General features: G+C 47.6%; 1 protein-coding gene across 12 annotated transcripts in view; it reads left to right on the top strand.

Annotated features, from left to right (window-relative positions):
• The window catches only part of RBM33 (RNA binding motif protein 33), a 110613-nt gene that overhangs the window by 74585 nt on the left and 13757 nt on the right, over positions 1 to 22271 (top strand). For 5 of the 12 annotated variants that reach the window (XM_045166494.1, XM_045166502.1, XM_045166496.1 and 2 more), the window contains 4 exons: positions 1009 to 1281; positions 2655 to 2942; positions 6244 to 6882; positions 21895 to 22104. In XM_045166494.1, coding sequence (XP_045022429.1) covers positions 1009 to 1281; positions 2655 to 2942; positions 6244 to 6882; positions 21895 to 22104 — 1410 coding nt within the window. Of the gene's footprint in view, positions 1 to 1008; positions 1282 to 2654; positions 2943 to 6243; positions 6883 to 7292; positions 7667 to 7740; positions 7812 to 21894; positions 22105 to 22271 lie in introns of those variants that run through there. The other 7 variants (XM_045166495.1, XM_045166501.1, XM_045166505.1 and 4 more) reach the window with 6 other exon arrangements.

Below are 22271 nucleotides of genomic sequence, written 5' to 3' on the forward strand. Positions count from 1 at the left end.
AAGGATGTTCTATATACTGCTAATAAAATTACAGCATATTTTGATAATACCTTTGCTTATCCCTGCAAGATTCTCAGAAGGTTAACAGGAAGTTGGGTTCTTTGTCAGATCACATTCCTGCAGGGTGTAGTGGGGAAAAAGGGGTTGCTGCTGCCTCCTTATTTGAGAGATTAGCGTGCCCTCTGCTGGTGGTTTTTTCATCAGCTGCTGGAGTGTGCTCTCACCAGAGCGTTTCGTCCTGTATTTTAAGTTTCCTCTTGAGGTGTGTAACGATGATGTGCTTGAACCAATTGTTTAGAAACCACATAGAATATGTACCTGAAATAAAAACAGGTAAACGGTTATTTCTTAAGATGGTCAAGTAAGATAAACATTTTCTTCCTAATAGTGAAAACTGTAATTTGGGAGCTCCCCGGCGGACCAGTGATTAGCACTCCTGTATTTCACTGCCGCAGGCGTGGGTTCACCTGGTTCCCCCATCTAGAAACAGTTAGCCCAGCTGGGGTGACACATGGCTCAGCCTTTTCGGCGCTCGCGTCCCCATGGTGCTCGCATCCCCATAGCGCTCGCGTCCCCATGGTGCTCTCTTTCCCCAGGTAGCTTGTTACCGTCTCTAACGGTGGTGCGTATCCTTCACTGCTGCAGACGTTGGCATTATCTGGCTGTCCCCAGCTCAGGCACGCGCCGCGTCTTTCAGTGCGTGGGGATTAGACAGTGTTGCAGAGAGCGTCCCTGAGGTTGTGTCTCCTTCCTCCCCAGTTATTTCCTCAGGATGCATTCCTGGAAGTTCAGAATTTGACGGTTTAGAGCAGATGGAAAATGCCAGATAGTAGTTTTTGGCTTATTACTGCCTTTAAGGTATTATTCACCTTCATCAACCAATATGAAATGAAATTAGTGCCACTTGAAGTTCCTTCTGGTGTTGAGGTCTTCAGGGAAGTGGCTGCGCTGGAGCGTGACTGGTTCACATGTGGTAAACTGTCGTCTCTTTCTCTTTTGGCCTGGAAGGGGCCGCTGCACCCCCCGCTGCCCCCGCCGCACCAGCCGCAGCCGCAGCCGCAGCCGCAGCCCCCGCTCCAGCCGCCGCTGCAGCCCCCGCTGCAGCCGCCCCCGCCGCACCAGCCTCCGCACCAGCCGCAGCAGCACCACCACCACCTCTCCGTGCCGCCCCCTCCGCTGATGCCTGTGGCTCAGCCCCAGTTCAGGCCTCACATGCCGGCGGCCCAGCCTCAGCCCAGCAGCAGCCGGATGCAGTGCCCCCAGCGCCCGGGGCTGCGGCACGTGAGTGTCCCGTGTCCTCAGCCGGCTCCGGGGACGCCTGTTCTGGCACAGGACTTTGGTGTGTCTGCCTGTTTCTGTAGTGATAGATGAGGTTATTGATTGACGCATAACTTAGAAAATATTTTTGGGTGATAGTCATGCTACCTTTGCCAGTGGTTTATTACTTGCTACTGAGATTATCTCTAACTCCTCGGGCAACTAGTGCATATGTAAGTGAATTCAGGAAGAATTTATTGAATATCCTTTGTTGTCAGGTGCTACTCTAGTTCCCGGCAATAGACCAGTGCACAGAAGAGACGCATTTCCTGCCTTCATGGAGCTTAATCATGGGGGCGAGCCGCATTGATTCAAGTGCTGTCAGCAGATGTGTGGCTTGTCAGGCATTGAAAGAGACTAGAAAATGCATGTTGCTTTGAAATTCAAAGATTAGTCATCATTACTGTCTTGTCCCCCATTAGATGGACGCATGCTAAGTCATCTCAGTGGTGTCCGACTCTTTGTGACCCCATGGACTATAGCCCACCAGGCTCCTCTGTCCATGAGATTTTCCGGGCAAGAGTACTGGAGTGGGTTGCCATTTCCCTCTCCAGGGGATCTTCTCCACCCAGGGATTGAACCTGGGTCATTTCCATTGCAGGTGGATTCTTTCTTGTCTGAACCACCAGGGAAGCAAACCTGTGTTTTTCTTTAAGTAACATTGAGACTAAAATGATATAAAAAATAGGAAAGAATTTCTAGATCTGGAAAGAAGGTGCTTTGTAACCTGGACTTATAAGCAGAGTGGCAGACATGCCCTCAGCCTTGAGCTGAACTGCCTTGGGTACTCCCTCGCTGGCCTCTCACAGATCTGCACGCTCTTCTAGGTGTGCGGTCTGTTGAGAATCCTGAGAACGAACATGACTGACAAGTGTCCTCTCCGATGAAACCTTGGGGCATCTTTCTCCTCCAGAGTGTAGTTTTTTTAGGGCACTAACTTAATGCTTCGTTCTTTGTTCTAACTGGAATTTAGGGGCCCGTTGATCGTGGGGGTGCCAGTAACCCAGCTGATCCTCATGCAGGAGTTGATCGCTCTGTTGATTCTGTTAAAAATGCCCCAGTCCTGTAAGGCAGCTACTGCAGTCATCTGGTGTAATACCCATAAGGAGGAGGCTGTTCGCAGGCCGCTGTGGTACCTTTCCCAGTCCCAGGGCTTAGCTGTAGGCTGTGCTGCTACATAGAGCAAGAGACATTTATGTAGGAAGAAAAGGTTTACCAGCGGGACAGTGTCCGCTTCCCAAAAGAGAAGTCACTCCCTCGGTCAGATTAATCTCATGTGCCCAGTTTCTTCTCCCGAGTCTCCAGTTGTGATTAGAATTTCTTTCTTCCTGTGACAGAACACTACTTCTCAGAATGTGACCAAGCGACCAATGCAGCAAATGCAGCCAACTGCTCCGAGAAACAGTAATTTGCGTGAATTACCGATCGCGCCGTCTCACGTTATAGAGATGAGTACCAGTCGCTGCTCCTCCACACCTGCGGCTCAAGTGAAACCCATCATGAGCACGTCTCCCCCCTCGAGGTCCGGGGTGGGGCCCAGGAACGCACAGGGGAAGGCTGAAGGCAGAGTCAAGCCGCTTAGCCCTGTGGGTCAGCCTAAAGAGGAAGCAAAGACCGAACCAGAGGTGGGGCTTTTTTTTCTTTTTAATTAAAAAATAATACTTGGTCTCAAACAGGGAGATCTTATAATCAACCTGTACCTCTTAGGTAAGAGGTAAGTACTTCTTTCCTGCTTAGAACACATTTAGCATCCAGTGTGTTCTTCCCAGAATCTTCTCACTTTCTTTTCACTGGTTTCTCCTTGTAGCCTAACCACCATATTCATAGAAGATAGTTTCATTCTCACTGGCCCTGTCTTAGATTGTGTTTATGTATTTATACAGTTGCAGTTACATGTTGCACAATCTGTGTATATCAGGAATCTTAGCAGACTACTTCTCTAAAAGGCCCAGATGATAAATATTTCAGGTCTTATAGTCTGGATGGTCTCTCAGAATGACTCAGCTCTGCAGGTTTAGCACAGAAGCAGTTATAGACGGGTCCTGCATGGATGGGCATGGGTGTGTGCTGTGAGCACTTTGTGTGAAGAGTCGGTGCTGGGCCGAATTTGGCTCATGGGCCTTAGTTAGCTGACCCCTGACATACACTCTTACGTTCCTGCGACTTGTTCTGCTTTTACACTGTGAACTACCAGAAGTAGGACCAGTTTTACTATGGACCTTTAAATAAGACGGGGGTGGGCGTACTTTGTTTTGAATTGTGTATATTATTGCTGATTTCTAAGTAGGTATAAATAGGTAAGAATAAATAAAAATGCACGTCAGTGTTCTACATGATTTCCAATTGAGATGTTATTTGATACAGTTTTGGTTGCTTGGTTGTGTTTTGCTTAGAGGTGGCTCAGTATTAACGCAGTGTTAGTCATGAAGCTTAAAACTTTTAGGGTATTTCTTTCCATTAGTAACATTTTTTAGCTTACTCCTGGGACAAGCCTCTTCCGTCCATTGGTCTCCTGTCCAAGTAATGAGTGTGCTTATCTAGTGCTTCCCTGCAGCTTCCCTCTGGGCTCCCCCTAGAATCACAGACGCGGAGGCTGGGCAGGGTCTCATGCGATGCAGCTTTCACAACGCCGGGCTGTCCCGTGCAGCGCAGGCCAGGGCACACCCCTGAGCAGCCCACTGCCGTCGCTAGCAGAGCGGCTCTGGGCCTGTTACTTCACGTATGCTGTTGGGTGTGTGTGTCAGAGACATGCCAGAAGACCTGTATGTGAAAGTTATGCTAATTTTATAGTAGTGTATAGAGTGTAAGAAATAAGTATTGTGTATTAACTTAATGTTAATCGACTTTATGTATAAAAGAGTAATGGCACAAAGACTTTCCTCAGGTAAGAATACAAGCAAGTCGTGTTTTCTTATTAGATTGTCTTCTAATAAATTATTGTAGCAGCTGTTAAGGTAATGCTTCCAAATCAGAGGTGTAAATATAAAGTAAAAATATTGAGCTAACATTTAAAAACATATTATTAGAAGAAGGGTGACGTTACGGTTTTAAAATCAATATATGAAAAAATAATGTAGATTTACAAAGTGGACTAGGATGATTTAGAAATCTTTGCTAACAGTTTTATCTTGCTTTTAGTTTATGTAGGTAGTTCCTGACTCACGTATAAATGGACTTGGCTCAGAGAGGGAGGTCACACACAGCTGTCTGGTGACAGTGGCTGAGTGAGCGAGGAAGGTGGCTTTTGAGGCTCGGTGTTGGGCAGTCTGCCCGCCCCGTCCGTAGTGGCTGGCTCAGCAGGCTTCTGCGGACGTCTTCTCTAGAGGAAGACGGGCGCTCCGTGCGTGACATGGGCTTGCGGTGGCCACAGTGCAAGTGGGGTGGAGCCAGGAGGGCAGTTTTTTGTGGGGGTTGTTTTTTTGTTTCTTTTGCTTTTTAAAGTCTGCTATTTGTTTTGCTTAGGTAAATGTGAAATGTGATTTCTCTTATATTCACCCAGTTGATAATGATATAATAAAGGACAAGTCTATTTCAAAATATTTTTACCTATATTTTTGAACATACTGTAACTGTTTTTTGATTTCCTTGGGGAAAAATCCGAATAGGTGGTAACTGTCCTGCTTTCAAACAGTGCGCCTTCTGGACCTGTTACTGTTGCCCCAGGATGACCTGGCTCTTGGGCTTTTTGAACATTTGTTTTCCTGTCTTCCCCTAATGTCCCTTGCAGCTCTGTGTAGCTCTCTTCTAGCTTCAGATTTGCTGTTTGAAGTTAGATGACTGAGTTGGTCAGAATTGCTTCTGAGATGCAGGTAATGAGGCTTTGGCTCTGTGCCTTGTAGGTCCAGTGCACGGGCCCTGGGGGCACCAGCAACTCTTCAGCGGTATTTCAGCCTTGTGGTGGTGGTTTAGTTGCTCAGTCGTGTCCGATTCTTGCAGCCCCATGGAACTGTAGCCCGTCAGGCTCCTCTGTCCCTGGGATTCTCCAAGCAAGAATGCTGGAGTGGGTTGCTATTCCCTTTTCCAGGGGATCTTCCCAGCCCAGGGATTGAACTCAGGTCTCCTGCACTGCAGACAAATTTGGTCTTTAATCCCAAACTTGTAAGGTTTATCTGTTAGCAGTGGGTTCTGGGCAGAGTCAACCCTGTTATATTCTCTTGTAAAGGGTCTGTGAGTGATGACATCTCTGATTTTTTAGAAAGAAAATTATTACAATTTTAAACATGCTTAACTTCTAATAAAGTTTCCTCTCTGAGTGCTTTTTTTTTTTTGAAAATTACTGGACTTTATAAAGATTATTTGGATAGACTTGGAGTGGTTTGAGGCTGGCATAGTGAAGGCGCCCCTTATACACCATCAATACTCCAGTGCTGCACTTGGCAGCATTGTGATTCTGAGGAGAGGGCATGAGTTCAAGGTCAGAGAGATTGACTTGGCTGTTCATTATGAGCAATTATTCTGTGACAAATGAGTTTGAGATCAGACTGAAAATTCTGTACGAAAAATCAATAGTTCTAATCAGGCCCTTTCAGGTCATTTACACCCACCTTTTGTTGGTTCGTCAGAGAAGAGCCAGATAAAACCTGTGACAGCAGGGGCCCCCTGCCGCTGCAGTTTCCATTTCAAACACATTTTGATATCGTAAATGAAGAGTTTAATTGATTTAAAGTTGTAAATGAGTGGACATTTACATTATTTCATTTTTAATATTCTGATAAGATTTTCCAAATTAGCTTTAGCTGTGTAAATTTTTTTCCCTCCCGTGGGGAAGGAGTTCCACTTAAAGTGTATAGGCAGATTTGAATGGTTTCTTTCAGATCCTGAATTAAAGGGTTTTTAGAAAGTGCCTTTTCTTAAGTTTGTTGAAAGAGACTAGAACCGTAGCTCGCCTCGTACTCCAAAGTAAAGCACGTGTGTTTCTGGTTTCAGTTTCCTGATGAAGATGAAGAAACGAGGTTGTACCGCCTGAAGATAGAGGAGCAGAAGCGCCTGCGAGAAGAGATCCTGAAGCAGAAGGAGCTGCGGCGGCAGCAGCAGGCGGGCGCCCGGAAGAAGGAGCTGCTCGAGAGGCTGGCCCAGCAGCAGCAGCAGCTCTGCGCCCCGCCCGCCCCCGCCGTGCCCGGCGAGCCGACGCCCACCCTGCCGCCCGCCAACGGTAACCCGCTGCTCCCCTTCCCGGGGCCTCCGGTCAGACCCAATGTGAAAAACAGACTCCTCGTCAAAAACCAGGACGTGGCCGTTGCAAACGTTCCACCAAAAACATCGGCTTTTGTGCCGTCTGGTGCTCACACACAGTATCCAGGACAGCAGATGAAACCACTGAGACACCTGAGACAGGCCAGAACCGTACCTCAGAGTCCAGCTCAGCACAAAGCCCTGCAGGCAAAGCCTGCCGATGCGGAGGGGCCGCCGCCGCCTTCCCAGGCCGCTCGAGCCGCATCCCTCCAAGGCCGGCCCCCGGAGGCCAAGCCCGGCGCCAAGAGGACTGTCATGCACCGGGCCAACAGTGGCGGTGGAGACGGGCCACACGTCAGCTCCAAGGTCAGGGTGATTAAGTTGTCAGGCGGGGTAAGTTGACGAGGTCACCAGGGCCTCTTGGACTCTGTGTTTCTCCGAGTGTGTCCCAGCTCCCAGAGAGTCTGTGAAGGTGGGGTCAGGTCACCTTCTGCAGTCCCGTGCACAGCCCCTGTCCCCCGAAGTGCTGGGACCCCTGCTTCAGGTCTCTCGAGTGCTAGTGGAAAACCAGTGTGACAGTTCCTAAAGTCCTGTTCTAGGAGTTTTGTAGAATTTTTAACTTCTTTTTGTAGATAATTTATAATAGAATCCTCAATTTTGTTTTAAAAATTAAATTTCCTTGACCACAAAACAGGTAATTTATTGCGTGTAGCTTTAGATTCAGTGGTGCCTGTGGGTGGGGAGGGGACAGTTTGTGTTGCTTTTAAGCAGCTTTGTCCCAGACACCATTTCCTGTCTTCCAGTTCAGGCTGGTTGCTCCACCCCTCCATCCCCGTTTGAGGAGAAAGGGGATCGACCGGATCCTGGCATGCAATCACGGGGGTCTTCCCGCGGTGTCCTTCAGAAGTGGGGCGCACGTTGCTCCTCGCCTCATCTTAGCTCGGAACCCATCTTAGAGCGTCTATAGCGAAGCAGCCTGGCTTTGCAGTCTGGGTAAACCCAGCGCTTAAACCGAGCAGACTGGCTGCAGACAGACCCTGCTGCAGGAGATCCTCCTGCCAACCCGCGTGGAATGCTGCTGTTGTTCAGTCGCTCAGTCGTGTCTGACTCTGCGACCCCATGGACTGTACAGCTGGCCAGGCTCTTTTGTCCATGAAATTTCCCAGGCAAGAGTACTGGAGTGGGTTGTCATTTCCTTCTCCAGGGGATCTTCCTGACCCAGGGATCAAACCTGCATCTTCTTCATTGCAGGCGGGTTCTTTACCACTGAGCCACCTAGTGCTTTCTTAACCCTGCCGTGCAGTCTCTACTTACTATAGAAGGTACGCCCATCTCTTGCTTTAATTGTCATCAGTTAACCACAAAATATTTACAGTAGGGAAAATGCGTGCTTAGTCGCTTCAGTCATGTCCGACTCTGTGACCCCATGGACTGTAGCCCGCCAGGCTCCTCTGTCCATGATACTCTCCAAACAAGATTACCGGAGTGGGTTGCCATGCCCTCCTCTAGGGGATCTTTCCAACCCAGGGATCAAACCCATGTCTCTTATGTCTCCTGCATTGGCAGGTGAGTTCTTTACCTCTAGTGCCACCTGGGAATCCTGTAGGAAAAGTAAAGGACCTCAAATTCTCAGTCCCTCCGGGGATGGCAGAACCACTACAAAGTGGAAGGAGTGTGGAGTCATTTGCTGTGCTGAATTAAGGGCAACTCGTCCTTAGCCCTTTAATTAGATGAGTGTCCATTGCTTTTGTTTCTCAGTTTGTATGCTAAAGATGTGAAGTATTTCAAATGCCATAAGAAAATTTTTGATAAACCAAATCTATTTTTTCTCACCTCCATTCATTGTGATTCAGAATGTTGATAAGTAACTGGCCTGTGTTGTATCAGATTGTTTTATCTTTAGGTGAAAACCCAAGTGTTCATCAGTTTCTAGCGCCTTTGTGGCTCCTTGCTTTTGACCTTGTTTTAATCATAGTCTTTGTCATGTTTTTACTGGAGTTATAAACTCAGAGCATGGGCCCTGGGGCCGAAGTTGGGAGTAGGCCTTTTGCCCGGGCAGTCAGGTGGTGCCCTGCAGGCCAGTGCACTCTGGGCTCTGGGGGACTAGCAGGTGCAGGGTGAGGCTCTGCTGTTACGGGCAGTCTTCAACTGATGACCGCCTGGTCTTCAAAAGAATTTATCTGCTTCAGTTTTTGCTCTTTTGCGCTGATGGAAAACTATGTTTTTTATATCAGATCATATTCTGAAATCATGCTGTATGATTTTACAATACACAGGAAAACAACAGAGGAATTTTACATGGAGGTAGTTATCTGCCAAACGTTGAAGTGGTTTTTTAGCTCTTCTTAATCCTTAAGTTTTAAGTTAACTACCCAACGTGTTCTGTGAATTAAGATTTTTTTTTATTCCAGTTCAGTTCAGTCGCTCAGTCATGTCTGACTCTTTGCGACCCCATGAATCATAGCACGCCAGGCCTCCCTGTCCATCACCAACTCCCGGAGTTCACTCAGACTCACGTCCATTGAGTCAGTGATGCCATCCAGCCATCTCATCCTCTGTCGTCCCCTTCTCCTCCTGCCCCCAATCCCTCCCAGCATCAGAGTCTTTTCCAATGAGTCAACTCTTCGCATGAGGTGGCCAAAGTACTGGAGTTTCAGCTTTAGTGTCATTCCTTCCAAAGAAATCCCAGGGCTGATCTCCTTCAGAATGGACTGGTTGGATCTCCTTGCAGTCCAAGGGACTCTCAAGAGTCTTCTCCAACAAAAGCATCATCTCCAGTTCAAAAGCATCAATTCTTCGGCGCTCAGCCTTCTTCACAGTCCAACTCTCACATCCATACATGACCACAGGATAAACCATAGCCTTGACTAGACGGATGTTTGTTGGCAAAGTAATGTCTCTGCTTTTGAATATGCTATCTAGATTGGTCATAACTTTCCTTCCAAGGAGTAAGCGTCTTTTAATTTCATTGCTGCATTCACCATCTGCAGTGATTTTGGCGCCCCAAAAAATAAAGTCTGACAGTGTTTTCCACTGTTTCCCCGTCTATTTCCCATGAAGTGATGGGACCAGATGCCATGATCTTCGTTTTCTGAATGTTGAGCTTTAAGCCAACTTTTTCACTCTCCACTTTCACTTTCATCAAGAGGCTTTAGTTCCTCTTCACTTTCTTTCATGTGGGTGGTGTCATCTTCATATCTGAGGTTATTGATATTTCTCCCGGCAGTCTTGATTCCAGCTTGTGCTTCTATTCCAGTAATGCCTCCATATTGGCAACTTCCGCCTTTTCAGAGGATAGTGGTCTCTTGTTTGTATCTCTGGAGTAGAACAGTGTTTCCCTCATGTCCTGGGTTTTTGTTGTTGTTGTTGTGTGTGTGTGTGTGTTTTGGTGGGTAGGAACTGTTTGTAAGAGAACATACCCATTGTGCAAAAAGGAGACTGTTTAAGTGCTAAACCAAGTACCCTATCATTTTCCCTCTTCCTCCTGCCCCTGCTGGTCTTTGTCCCCTCGCAGGGACTGAGGTGTTAATGCCCAGGGCTGTGCTGTGTCGCGCGCCTGCAGCTGAACTGGCCACCCCGGTGAGGGTCTGGCAGGGGCTTCCTCTCTGGGAGGATTGACTTGTGTGCTGCACCTGTGGAGAATGGTATTTATGCATTTCAGGTTTATAATTACTCGTTTAATAAAAGCATCTCATTGTCAGCCGGTCCATGTTCTTGTATTTTGCTATGATTCCAGGCCTTCTTCACCTTCTGTTAGTACCAGAGTATATGTTTTGTTTATAAGATTTCCTACAGAAATTTACTCTTCAGAGAGTTTTATTTCCTTCACTTTTTTTTTTTTAACCTAAACTGGCATCTAATGTATGAAATTATTCTTTGCATTCATTGGTCTCCGTACAGGACACTGAACTATCATGGTATGTAAAGCTGTTTAGAAATTATGCGTTGGTGGTGATCAGAGTCAAAATATGCATCTACAGAATTGTTAGGAAGACAGAATTTTCTTGGCAGTCTTATTCTGATATACAAATTGAAAATATATTACAACTTAAATTAGGTTTCTCTAGGTGAGCTTTTACCTGTGAGGCAATGGTGAATCAACGAGAACTTCTCTTTTTGTCATTTTCCATATTTCATTATCTCTAATTAAATAATTTTTCTTTGGATTTTATTAAATTGGATTTTTTAAAAGGTGAAAGAGCCTGAGTCTTAAGACTAGGATTTTCAGTCTGCCCTTTCATTAATCATATTGTCTTTAAAGTGATTTTAATTCATACTGATCATCCAAGGAGACTCTCTGGTCTTTTTGTATTGTTCCTCTTTGTTAGAGTTAATGCATTATGGACATGGGAAGCATTTTCAGGAAGGATGTAACAGAGAGTCTTTTCTGATGTTGGCTCTCACAGTCAGGTGAGCAGGGTCGTGGTCTGGGTTGAAAGCTCACAGAGCCGGCCCTCTCGTTCTTGGAGGGCGGTCTTAGGCATTGTGTGTGTTGTTGGCCATCCTGAGGTTCTGTGTGTGGAGCATGGGGATTGAGGCCCTTGTCACCAGGGCAGAGTGCACACGTGTGTACCTGAGGGCGGGGCGAGCTGAGAATGACAGGGCTGTGGATGAGAGAGGCCCGTGGCTGGATGCTGGTCTCTTATTTATTTCTTTGGGACCTTTCCAACACAGAGAAGGTACTTTATAAATGTCCATTTTCTTTTCAGAATGCTCCTAAGGCCCTGTCTAGAAACACACTCCATGATTTTATGCCGTATAAAAAGTGGTGGTTACTGCTTATCAAATATTATCAGGCACACTGCTTACCAAGCACAGTCGCTGCTTAGCATGTATTCACAGCAGCCTCACAGGTTAGCTCTATCATTTCCCTTCTACAGTTAAGTAAATTGTGTGTCGGAGAGGTTATATTAGTTGCCCAGGGCCACTCAGCTGCTAACTGGTAGAGTGAGGCCTCTGAGTCTTGTGCTTTCTACTGTTAAAATAACAGTTGTTTTGCTGCTCCTCTTCCCCATGTGTTCCTTAGTTCTAAGTTAGGGAGAATAGTCTACTGTTTCCAGTGAGTATATGGTAATCAGGGTTGATTCAGAACATCGTTAGGGGGCTTTCTAGAGTAAGGGAGGGATCATGTTTCCTGTCACTTGCCAACTCTGGTTGGTGGCAACCAGCCCTGAGAATTTTGGGAGGTGTTTGGAGGTACAGCAGAGTACCCTGAGTGGTGAGTGTGGAGTGGCCTGGTACGTTTGGGTGACCACCCGGCCACTAGCCTGGCACGGTGAACTGAAGTGGGTGGCGGTGTACCCCGGTGGAGGGCGCTGTGACTTGCTCTGTGCTATAAATGTGTCTTAGAACATTTCTGTATAAATCAGAGTGGGTCAGATTTTTATTTAAAACTTTGGGTTGAAATCATGAAGGGAACTTGAAATTTAGAGAGACCTTTAGTTATGAGGCACACGAAATCTCCCTGTGAATTTTTGTTTTCCCCCACTTACATTTTATTGTCTGGATTTATTAGGTGAGACTTAAAAAGGAACACATTAACACTGCTTTTAAACAGTATTACATATCGTCAACTATTGCTTCTAAAATTTAGTGTGCCTCCCCGAATATTGTAATCACCTTAAAGAATTTCATTTGATGGAATGGTTCTGTTTTTATTACTTAAAACATAGGAATATTCTCCATTTGCTCACTTCTCAGAAAGCTACTTTTAAGTATTTAATTCTCAGAAAGCAAAAGAGAGCAATCTTGTTAAATCATAGCTGCCGACGTCCCCTGGTGGACCAGTGGTGAGGACTCCACCCTTGCTGCCCAGGGCCCGGCTTCAGTCCCTGGTCGGGGAACTGATCCTGTAAGCCCCGTGGCACGCCGCTCCTCCGAGCGTCAAAACTGTTCATGACCAGCACATAGTCCAGAAAAGCTCCTCAGGTTCTAACCGAGCATATGTAAAAATACAAACTAATCAGTGTAACTTACTGTAGTCCTCCCTGGCCATGATTTGTGATTAAACACCAGAAAAAAGAAAGAAGAGCATGTGCCAGAAGAAATTCAGGAGTTTAATTGGACCTGCAGCTCTGTCTTTCAGTTTAGGGGAAACAGGGAACCTGTGAGGTGTGTGTATTGGGCCACCTGGCCTGCGTGAGCACCAGTGTGACCCGGGGTCTCAGTGTCACGGGGAGGCCAGTGCCTGTGCCCAGCCCAGGGTGCTGGTCAGTGCCTGCGTTCCTTCTGTGACCCGGGGTCTCAGTGGCACCGGTGCTGAGCTACTTACTGTGTTACTCAGGGATGCTCAGTATTACTGCCTTTCCTTTAGTTAAGGGCAGGAAGAATGTGTTCTTCCACTCTTCTTTACTGGAGGAGGAAATGGCGACCCGCTGCATCTTCTTGCCTGGGAAATCCCAAGGACAGAGGAGCCTGGCGGGCTACAGTCCATGGGGTCGCAAAGAGTCAGACATGGCTGTTCTTTAAGAAAGTGAAAGCGAATTTGGAATTCAGCTGCTTTATTCTGATTGAGGTAATGAAATGTTAAGAATTTGCCAGCAGATTAAGTGAGGAGCCCTTAGTTGTGCTGAGCACTCAGGAGGAGAGGAGCACTGAGCGCCTGAGCAGGAAAGCCCGCCGTCCGGGCGGGAGACTCAGGGAGCTCCACGTGGACAGTCCCAGCTTGTGTGGGGCTCTTGCTTCAGGGGGTTGCCCTGCATTTGTAGATTTCTTCTTCCTTGAAAGTTACTGTCAGGTTTTCTTTAGAGGTGGTAGAGGAGGTAAAATGTGTACAATCCTGGTCCTCTGTTGTGGAGTAGAGGCATTTTTTGTTAAAATACAATCTCAATTTAAGAGGCATTGCAAAATTAGTATAACATTTGCCAGATTTACTAGAGAGAGCAGTGTTGGTCCACGCTTTGGGGACTCTGGTCTGAGGAGGAGTCACCGGCAGAGGTAGAAGCGGCCCTGCTCACTGCCTCCCGCCCGCTCCCTGCGCCGTCGTCCCTGTGGTCCCGAGGTCCGGTCCAGCCGCTGCTCCCGCAGTGCCGTCTCTCTCTCTGCCCCGCCCACACGCACATGCCTGGGCTCCCGGTGCAGCCTCTGCCCTCTCTCAGAGCTGTGTCCCAGTCAGTGCTCCTAACTGAGGCTGGGTTTCCTCCTTGGTTCATTTTTTGTCTCTGAATTTAATTTAGGACAGTGTTATTTAAGAAGCATCCGTTGATGACACTAGCAAGCAAGGTTGCTGCTGTGTGTGTGTGTGTGTGTCGCGCGCTCAGTGGAGTCCCAGCTCTCTGTGACCCGTGTGTGTGTGTGTGTGGGCGCACGCGCGCTCAGTGGAGTCCCAGCTCTCTGTGACCCATGTGTGTGTGTGTGTGTGTGTGTGCACGCACGCTCAGTGGAGTCCCAGCTCTCTGTGACCCATGTGTGTGTGTGTGTGTGTGCACGCACGCTCAGTGGAGTCCCAGCTCTCTGTGACCCATGTGTGTGTGTGTGTGGGCGCACGCGCGCTCAGTGGAGTCCCAGCGCTCTGTGACCCATGGACTGTAGCAGGCTCCTTCCTCTGTCCATGGGGTTCTCAGGCAAGAATGCCAGAGTAGGTTGCCGTTTCCTCCTCCAGGGGATCTTCCCACCCGGGGGTCAAATGCAGTCTGCTTGACAGTGGAGCCACCAGGGAAGTCCTCTCTAGTGAGCAGAGGTAATGCCAGAAGTACCATGAGTCCCTGTTAGTTCTTCTGGCTGCCTTTTCATGCTGAAATATACAGTCTGCTCCCACATTCCTCTACTCCGTTTACAAGGTGGGATCATGTCATGCATCTGTTTGGTGAGTTGGCGGTGCTGACGTGTTCTCAGGGAGCCCCAGGCCAAGGCAGGGCAAGGCTGAGCTTGTGGGTGTCACTGCATCACGCAGCCAGCTGCCCGACCAGGAGGAGGGCTCAGCTGACACCTCACTGGTTTCTGGCAGAAGCCGACTTGATGCCATGGTTTTGCACAGTACCTGGGAGCCGAGAACATTCTAGAGGACCAGGGTAATGCAGGTCTGGTGGAAGTGAGTCAGAAACGAGGCAGTCAAGGACAGGCCTGCAGCAGGCCTGTGACAGGGAAGCCCTTCTGGGAGGAAGCCCTTCTGGGAGGCCGAGTTTGGGAAACCGTGCTGACACAGGGAAGAGAGCCAGGAGACGCCCTGCCTGGGCAGACGGGGCGGGGGGAGCGGCCCGACTCCCGGCTTGCTAGTTCCCCTTTCCCTGCCATCCATCCCTCTCCGGTAGGCGGAGTGGTCTCTTCTGTCTCCTGATCATTTCCCTGTTAGAGGTGCTGGTGAGTTCAGATGGTGGGAAAGCAGAAACACAGGCCTGAGGAAGAATGGGTCATGTGTCTTGAACAGTCACTTGTTCGGTAAGATGTGTATTCTAGACTTTTCTTGGAGGAGAAGCCGCTGTATGGTAATACTTATTTTTAAGAACTTTGAAATACTTTAGTGGGAAGAACTGATAACTTCTAGAGATATGACCTTTTAATCATTCTTAAACACGTGACCTCTTCATTTGGGCAAAGTGGACTGTAGTTCATTAGAGGACAGAAGTCAGTCTTAATGAATCAGAATGTCTGCACGTTCATTTATAGGTGTTTTTATGCATATGCTGTTTCCGAGTGAGATGAGTGGTTAAATCAGAAAGAGTTCATCTGTAATTAGAAATCAGGATTTGCTCACCCACCTTCTTCAGCAGAAAGGAATCGGCTTCCTCCAGTGACCTGGGTGCCTTCCCTGTCCTCATGCCTAGCAGCTGGCAAGAGCGGGAGACAGGCCTTCTGCACCGGGATGTCGCCCCGTGCTCTGAAGGAGGTCCTTCTCCACTGCCCGTCCTGGGAAACTGGAGATGCCTCGTCGGCCCAGCACCTTGCTTTGTTTCTCCAAGGGCCAGTCAATTTTGCTTTTAAGCGATTTCCCCAAACGTGCCTAGTCTCAGAAAGTAGAGTGTTGAGAGCGAGAGCACTTGCATCAGTGCGCTGTGCTAGAGCCCTGCAGAGAGGTCGGGGTGACTGCCGGTGGGTCCTTTTCCTTTCTCCAGGAAGCCAAGCCCTTGGGCGGTGCCTTTAGTCTCAACGGATTTTGTTTCAGTTCAGCCGATGTAGACCTATTACTGATTAGGAAGCGTTTTAGGTTTAAGTTGCTGGTTACACGTTTTGCATGCTTGCCATATATGAGGATAATTTATTGCAGAGACTAGGTGAACACTGCACGTGTGAATTGTTCTCACCTTGTATCATACTGTGGCAGTTTAAGGAGGGGATTGACCCAGGAGCCTGGAGAACAACGTTATTTCTATTCTCTTCTCCTTTAAACAGTAGTCTCAAAGACAAAATAGAGCCTTAAATGCCTTGGTGTTGAGAAGCTTTGCGTAGCATGCAGATCATTTATTGTCCAGATTCCGAGGGAGCTTTCTAAAGAGCACAGGCTAGACCCAGTATTGTTGCAGTTAATGGGACCCTGCTCGTGAGGGCTGCGGCTGCAGATGAGCCGCGTGGCAGTGACGGTGAAGCAGGCCTTATCGGCAGGAGACGCGTACGAGGCTGCCCGGGCCCAGCCTCCGTCCTGCCGTGTGTCCCGACAATGTTATCTGTCCTCTCAGCGCGGAGTATCACATGTCTGTCATGAGTACAGAAATTAATTTAATGTCACCTGAAGACATGCAATTAATCTTTTAGAGGTTTTCATAATACCTTTACAGAAAGAGTTGCCAGTTTGGCAGATTTGGATTTTGGGGTTTAGAAGAAGATAAGGAAAATTAATTTTTCATCAGGGTTAATACAAGCTAGCAGGGCCACAAAGGCTGAGAAAAATGGTTGGGGAATTTGTCAAGTGTTGTCACTCTCGAATAATGCTGCTTAACGTCTGATAGGTGCAATCAAGAGTTGAGATTTCTATAGAGAGGGATTAATCAATTTGCTCACCAGTGAATGCAAGTCAGTGATATCACTTCTTCATGGGATTTAAGAATGAAAATAAGATTTGATCTGTCAAACTGCAGGACGCCCTGACAGTATCAGTCGGCGTTTTTATCTATACATTTAAGCCATTTGTTATAAGTAAATTTGTCCTGCTCATGTTGGTGGCTGCAAACCTCATTCTTGGATAACAATGAAGCTGATAAAAAGTATTCCTTAAGCTTACTTAATTCAGGAAGTGCCTCTTATATTTAAGAAAAACTACTCTCAAAAGGCACTTTTTACAGTATTCATTAAAAGATAAATCATTTGTGGAAAAAAGCCAGCAAAATATTTCCAGTTTGGTCTAAGATGGGCCACTTCTTTTCTCTTTATCTGTTCTGGAGGAAGTAAAAGAAGTTTAAGGTCATGTCTAAACACACTAGTGTGTAAGGAATTTAAAGCGGAACCATGCTGCCCTAGAGAAATTCATTTGCAAGGTGAATTTCCTTTCTTTGAGTGGCTGGAATCTGCCATGCACAGACGGCTAGTAATTTCCTTACATTAAGACAGTGTGTTTCTAAAAGTCCTCGTTTGAATTGACAGTATCTTTAAATGTACATAACTGAACCCTAACAATTTTGGGATGTCTTTTCAGTGTGTGAGTTGTAGAAGACTTGTAAGTCAGTGGGTGGGCTCCATTTGGGTTGGTCCTGGACAGTCTCCGTTTTTCTCTTGTGTCTCTGTGTGAGGATAGGTGGGAACATGCGTTTCTGGCTGCAGCCTAGGAACTCGCAGGGTGGCTGTCTGCTAGTGTTGACGGGAGTGACCCTGGGATTTAGAAATTCCCCTGAGAATGAGCTTTTCGTAGTGCTGTTTTGAAAGAAAATAATTGTTCTCTCAATTGGAAGAAAAGAAGCACTGTCTTTCTTACAAAATAAAAAAACTTGTTACTTATATTTAAGGCTTGAGTCCTCAGCATGATTTTCAGAAAAAAGTCAAAGCAGCGTATTACAGTAACCCTTCATTTCCTTAAAATGATATGACTGAGTGATGGTCAGTCCCTTTGTTTCCAGCCCTGCTAAAAATCGTTATGTTGGATGTTAAGAATAAGCTCCTGCCTCCGAGGTCGTCTGAAGTCCATGCTTTGGACCCACCAGGACAGGAAGTCCCGGTAGCACTCAGTGTGTGGCCAGTGAGAACAGTGGTGTTTACTTTGAAGGAGATGGAGGGAAACAGACCCAAGTGCACTTGTTGTCAACTGGGAGACATTCAGAAAACAGCTCTGTGCATCCTCCCTGGGTAGAGCCTGGTGAATGATACCAAGACTCTGGCGATTAAGAACCTAGACTGCCTTGGACATCGCTGTTTTGAAGTTTCTTCCATCATCTGTGGCTCTAGGGGGTATAAAACACTGCCCCGTTGTGAACGTAAGTAACTCTAGAGCTTGTTCAGGCCTTCCCCTTACTCGTGTGAGCAGATGATAGCTGTTTTTCCTAAAAGTTGGGCTTTTGTCATAACCCCTGCCTGAAACATCCCTGATCTTGCTCCTCGTTGACTCATTAAGTGCTCGTCATCTGCCTGCTCTGTGCTGATCGTCTTCGATCTCTCTTCGGTCCTGAGGCTGCTTGGTGACCGGTGTCCCTGTGGGGCTCCCCTTCTCGTGAGCATTGCAGGACTGTGATTGCAGATTAACACTGAAGAAAAAGAGTGCAGTTCCATGGCCTGGGCAGCCTGAGGACTGGAGGCGCTGCTGTGGCTCCCCACAAGGGCGGAGTCGGGGTGCTCACTGCGCTGGGGAGATGCAGGCAGGGCGAGGAGGCCCGTGTGGAGGAAGGAGCACGGTGCGGCCCAGGCGCGGCTGCTGTGTCGTCTCAGGCGGCCTCAGAGAGCCCTAGACAGAGAGGCGCTTGTGACGCCTGCTACCGGTGTTTCTGAGCTGTAGACGGAAAGCAAGCCGACCTTAAACTCTTTCTTGAAAGGACAGTAAAAGTTTAGAACTTGGGTTTTCAGGGTTTTTACGTGACCTAATATTGTCAGGTGTGAATTATCAGTCTCCTACTCAAAATGGCAGTAAAGAGAATTTTTACTACTTGCCGTGTTTATTGACTAAATGTTTATGTTCTCAATTCCTAGTTTAAAAATCATCAGATCACTACAGTATAGTATGTGTATCATCCAAATACATATAGTGTATACCTTAAAACATGCACACCCTACTTTTGGTACAAGCTCTTCGTTTTAAATAAAAGTGACTGTCCAGACCGTCTACGTTTTTCGTTTTGGGTCGCTAAAGAAAAGTTTGAGGACAGTGCTGCTCGCTGTCCGCCGTATATAGAGACACCGTTCCCTTTAGGGCACTTGCGCCAGCCAGCCGCTGAGTCCTGCAGCGTGGCGGAATGTTTCCTGAGGCCCGCATCATTGCGCTGACGGGCTCTGCCCCGGGACCCTGATAGCACAGGCTTTCTTCATAGCACTTTCAGACGACTTAGTTTTTAGATGCCTGGTCTACTGTTTATTGTTTTATTCAGTAAATATCTCAGTGCCATCTGCATGCACCAGAAATTTTGGCTTGGTGAACAAAAACAGATTCACCAAAGTGCAAATCACTAGTTTCTCTAGACACTTAAAAATGGCATATGCTTTAGTTGTCCGCAGACTTTACCCTCCTCTCGGGAGCTTCCAGGGAGTCCCTAAATGGAGGACTTTCCCATAGAGGTAACCATACACAGCTGGTTCATTTATCCACATTTGTGAGAAAGGCAGACATTGGAGGAGAATCAGTCAGTAGACTGTTCGGGAGCTGAGCTGTGTGGAGAATTTAGTGACCCAGTGCCTCCTGCATGTAAGACACAGCCTCTGGTGGGACCTGGGGGCTAGTGTGATGTGTCCGCCCCTGTAGAAAAAAAAAAAAGATGTTTTAAAGAACAGCAAAAGTTAACCCTTGCAGAGTGAATTTATGAACCATATACTAACATAATTTCAATGTGATTTTAGGTAGATTAATAAATAATAGATTACTGGCTCTTAACGATTAGGAATATGTGTGTATATCCTAAAAATGTTCAGCTTTTTACTATAGAAAAATTTCAAGCATATACAGAACTGGAGAGAGTTCACATAGCTTTTCCAGACTTCTCATTAACTTTATGTGAATTGTGGTCCCACAGAACGGCCTGGCCTGCCTTTCCGTAGGGCTTCCATTTTCCTTTGGGGGTGCTTCTCCATCAGGCTGGAGTAACTTGCCGCAGGATCACATTTTAGGCAGTTCCTGCTGACAGAATGTAGGGGTACCCTCCGCTTCAGCTGTCCTCAGCCCTGGCTGGACGTCACTGGAAGAGCCTTAAGATACGCTCGTGTCTGGGCTCCCACTCAGGACAGTGTGACTGAGTGGCTCTGGACTAAAGCCCAGAAGCAGTAACATCTGAAAGCTGCCCAGGTGACCGACGTGTAGGTTGAGACCCTTGGCTGGTCTCAGGCCAAGTGTGACGTGAGCTCTCGGCTTTGGCAGATGTCCTTTATCAGGTTGACAAAAGACCCTTCTGTTCCTAGTTCATCGAGAATTTTCATTATGAATGCCTTTCCTGTATCAGTGCAGATGGTCATGTGGTCTTTTCCTCCACTAATGTGGTCTGTAAATTGATTTTTGAGTGTTAAACCAACCTTGCATTCCTGGGATAAATCTTACATGGGTATGGTGTGTGATCTGCTGAATTTAGCTTGCTGACATTTTAGTGAGAATTTTTATATATATATATATACACACATATTTATTTATTTATGAGGGATAGTCTTCTGTGGCTTTTGTTTCTTGTTTTTGATTTTTGTATCCCAGAAAAACAGGCTTCAAAAATGAGTTGGAAAGTTGTTCCTCCCCTTCTGCCTTCTGAACGAGACTCTGTAGAACTGGTAGTCTGTCTGTCTTAAATATTTGATAGAATTCACCAGAGAATCCATTTGGGCCCGGGTTTTTCTTTGTGGAAGGTTTTTAATGATCAATTCGGTGTCTTCTTAGATTTCCAGATTTTCTCTTTCTTCTTGAATCAGTTTTGGTATCTTGCATCTTGCCTGGAAAATCCCATGGACAGAGGAGCCTGGCGGACTGCAGTTCATGGGGTCTCAAAGAGTTGGACGCGACTGAGTGATGGAGCGCACCGCACATCTTTTATGGAATTTGTCCATTTCGTCTTAAGTTCCCTGATTCTGTTGGTATAAAGTTGTTCAAGATATTCTTTTACATTTCGGTAGTGCCGCTTTTCATGCACTGGAGAAGGAAATGGCAACCCACTCCAGCATTCTTGCCTGGAGAGTCCCAGGGACGGGGGAGCCTGGTGGGCTGCCGTCTGTGGGGTCCCACAGAGACTGAAGCAACGCAGCAGTGCCACTTTTATTTCTGATTTCGGTAATTTGTGTCTTTCTTCTCTTTTCCTTAGTTTAGTTAAGCTTTACTGGCCTCAGGAAAGTCAGTGATTGACTTTTCCCTGTTGTTTCTCTGTTTAGCATGTCCTTGCTTTTCTCTGTGATCTTATTTCCTTCTCTTCAGTTCTGGATTTGGTTTCCTGTTTGTTTCCTAGTTGCTTGTGGTAACAGGTCAGGCTCTTGATTTTAGATCTGTTTTCCTTCCTGATGTCACTGCTTTAGTTGCAGCCCCTCGATTCTGATGTGTTGTATTTTTATTTTCATTCAGAATGCCTTCTGCTCGGTGTCTGTCCTCCTTTCCACCTCCGAGCCCGGTCTCCTGGCCGGCGGCCGTGGTGGCCCCGCGCTCAGGGGCCGCCCAGTGCCTGGCCTCGGCCCTGCGGTCCCCGCTCCGCTCAGCTCTTCTCCCTGCTGTCCCCCGCGGTTCCCTGTCTGCCCTAGGCCTCCAGTAACTGATTTCTAGAGTTTCTTCACACCATTTTGTGTATTCCCAGCTCGTCTGTTTTTGTCCCAAACAGGACTGAGGCCAGAGGCCAGCGTGCGTGTGGGGACTTGTGACTCAAGAGGGGAGGGGCGACTGGGTGCTGTCGGCCTGTGGGTGCTGCGGGGAGCCCCACTGTTGAGGGTTGTATCTGTAGGGAGGACGTGCTGGGATGTGCCCAGGGCGGTCAGGAAGATGACCCACTTTCATGAGGTTTGAAAGGGAGTTAAAAGTTTAAAGCAACTGCTGATGCATACTATCAGATTTTCAAAAGGATGCTCCTGACAATGGAAAAGGCATGTCAAGTGTGAACCATTTTTAAAGTTAAGCAGTATTTCATTGAACTAAAGAGGACCTACTTTAATAATTACAGATCTCTTGAGTGGATCCAGTAATTAAAGGTCTTAGATTTAAATTTGATAAAGGCTCTTTAACCCTAACGCCTGTCAGGTGAGCATGTCCTTTCCTTAGTGGCCCTCATGAGATAGCAGGTGGGTGGGCCCGCCTTTGGTTGAGCACTGATCGAGGTGAACCCCGGTGCTGGGGAGGGAGGCTTGCTTGTGCAGACACTGACCAGCGCGCTGCCTTGTCTGTTTCAGCAGGGAGGAGAGAGCGACGGCTTTTTTCACCCAGAGGGCCAGCCTCAGCGGATCCCTCAGCCCCCAGAGGTGAGGCAGCAGCCCGCCCGCAAGGTGACGCTGACCAAGGGGGCCCTCCAGCAGCCCCAGCACCCTGCAGTGGGGGCCCACATGCACGCGGCCGGCCCGCCAGGCATCAAGAGCATCCAGGGGATCCACCCGGCCAAGAAGGTGCGGCCCAGCCCCATCCCCGGAAGCGCTGGGAAAGGAGCTAGAGCGCCTCCGCCCCTGGGTTGAAAGCTGATGTGCTCACAGGCGCGCTTCCCTCCCTCGGCTTCACAGTGTGACTCTGGGAGCTCACCCGGAGCCCAGGGAGTGGTTGTCTCCTGAAGCTCGGA

This window comes from Bubalus bubalis, chromosome 8, assembly GCF_019923935.1.
Source record: "Bubalus bubalis isolate 160015118507 breed Murrah chromosome 8, NDDB_SH_1, whole genome shotgun sequence".
Taxonomy (NCBI): Eukaryota; Metazoa; Chordata; class Mammalia; order Artiodactyla; family Bovidae; genus Bubalus; species Bubalus bubalis.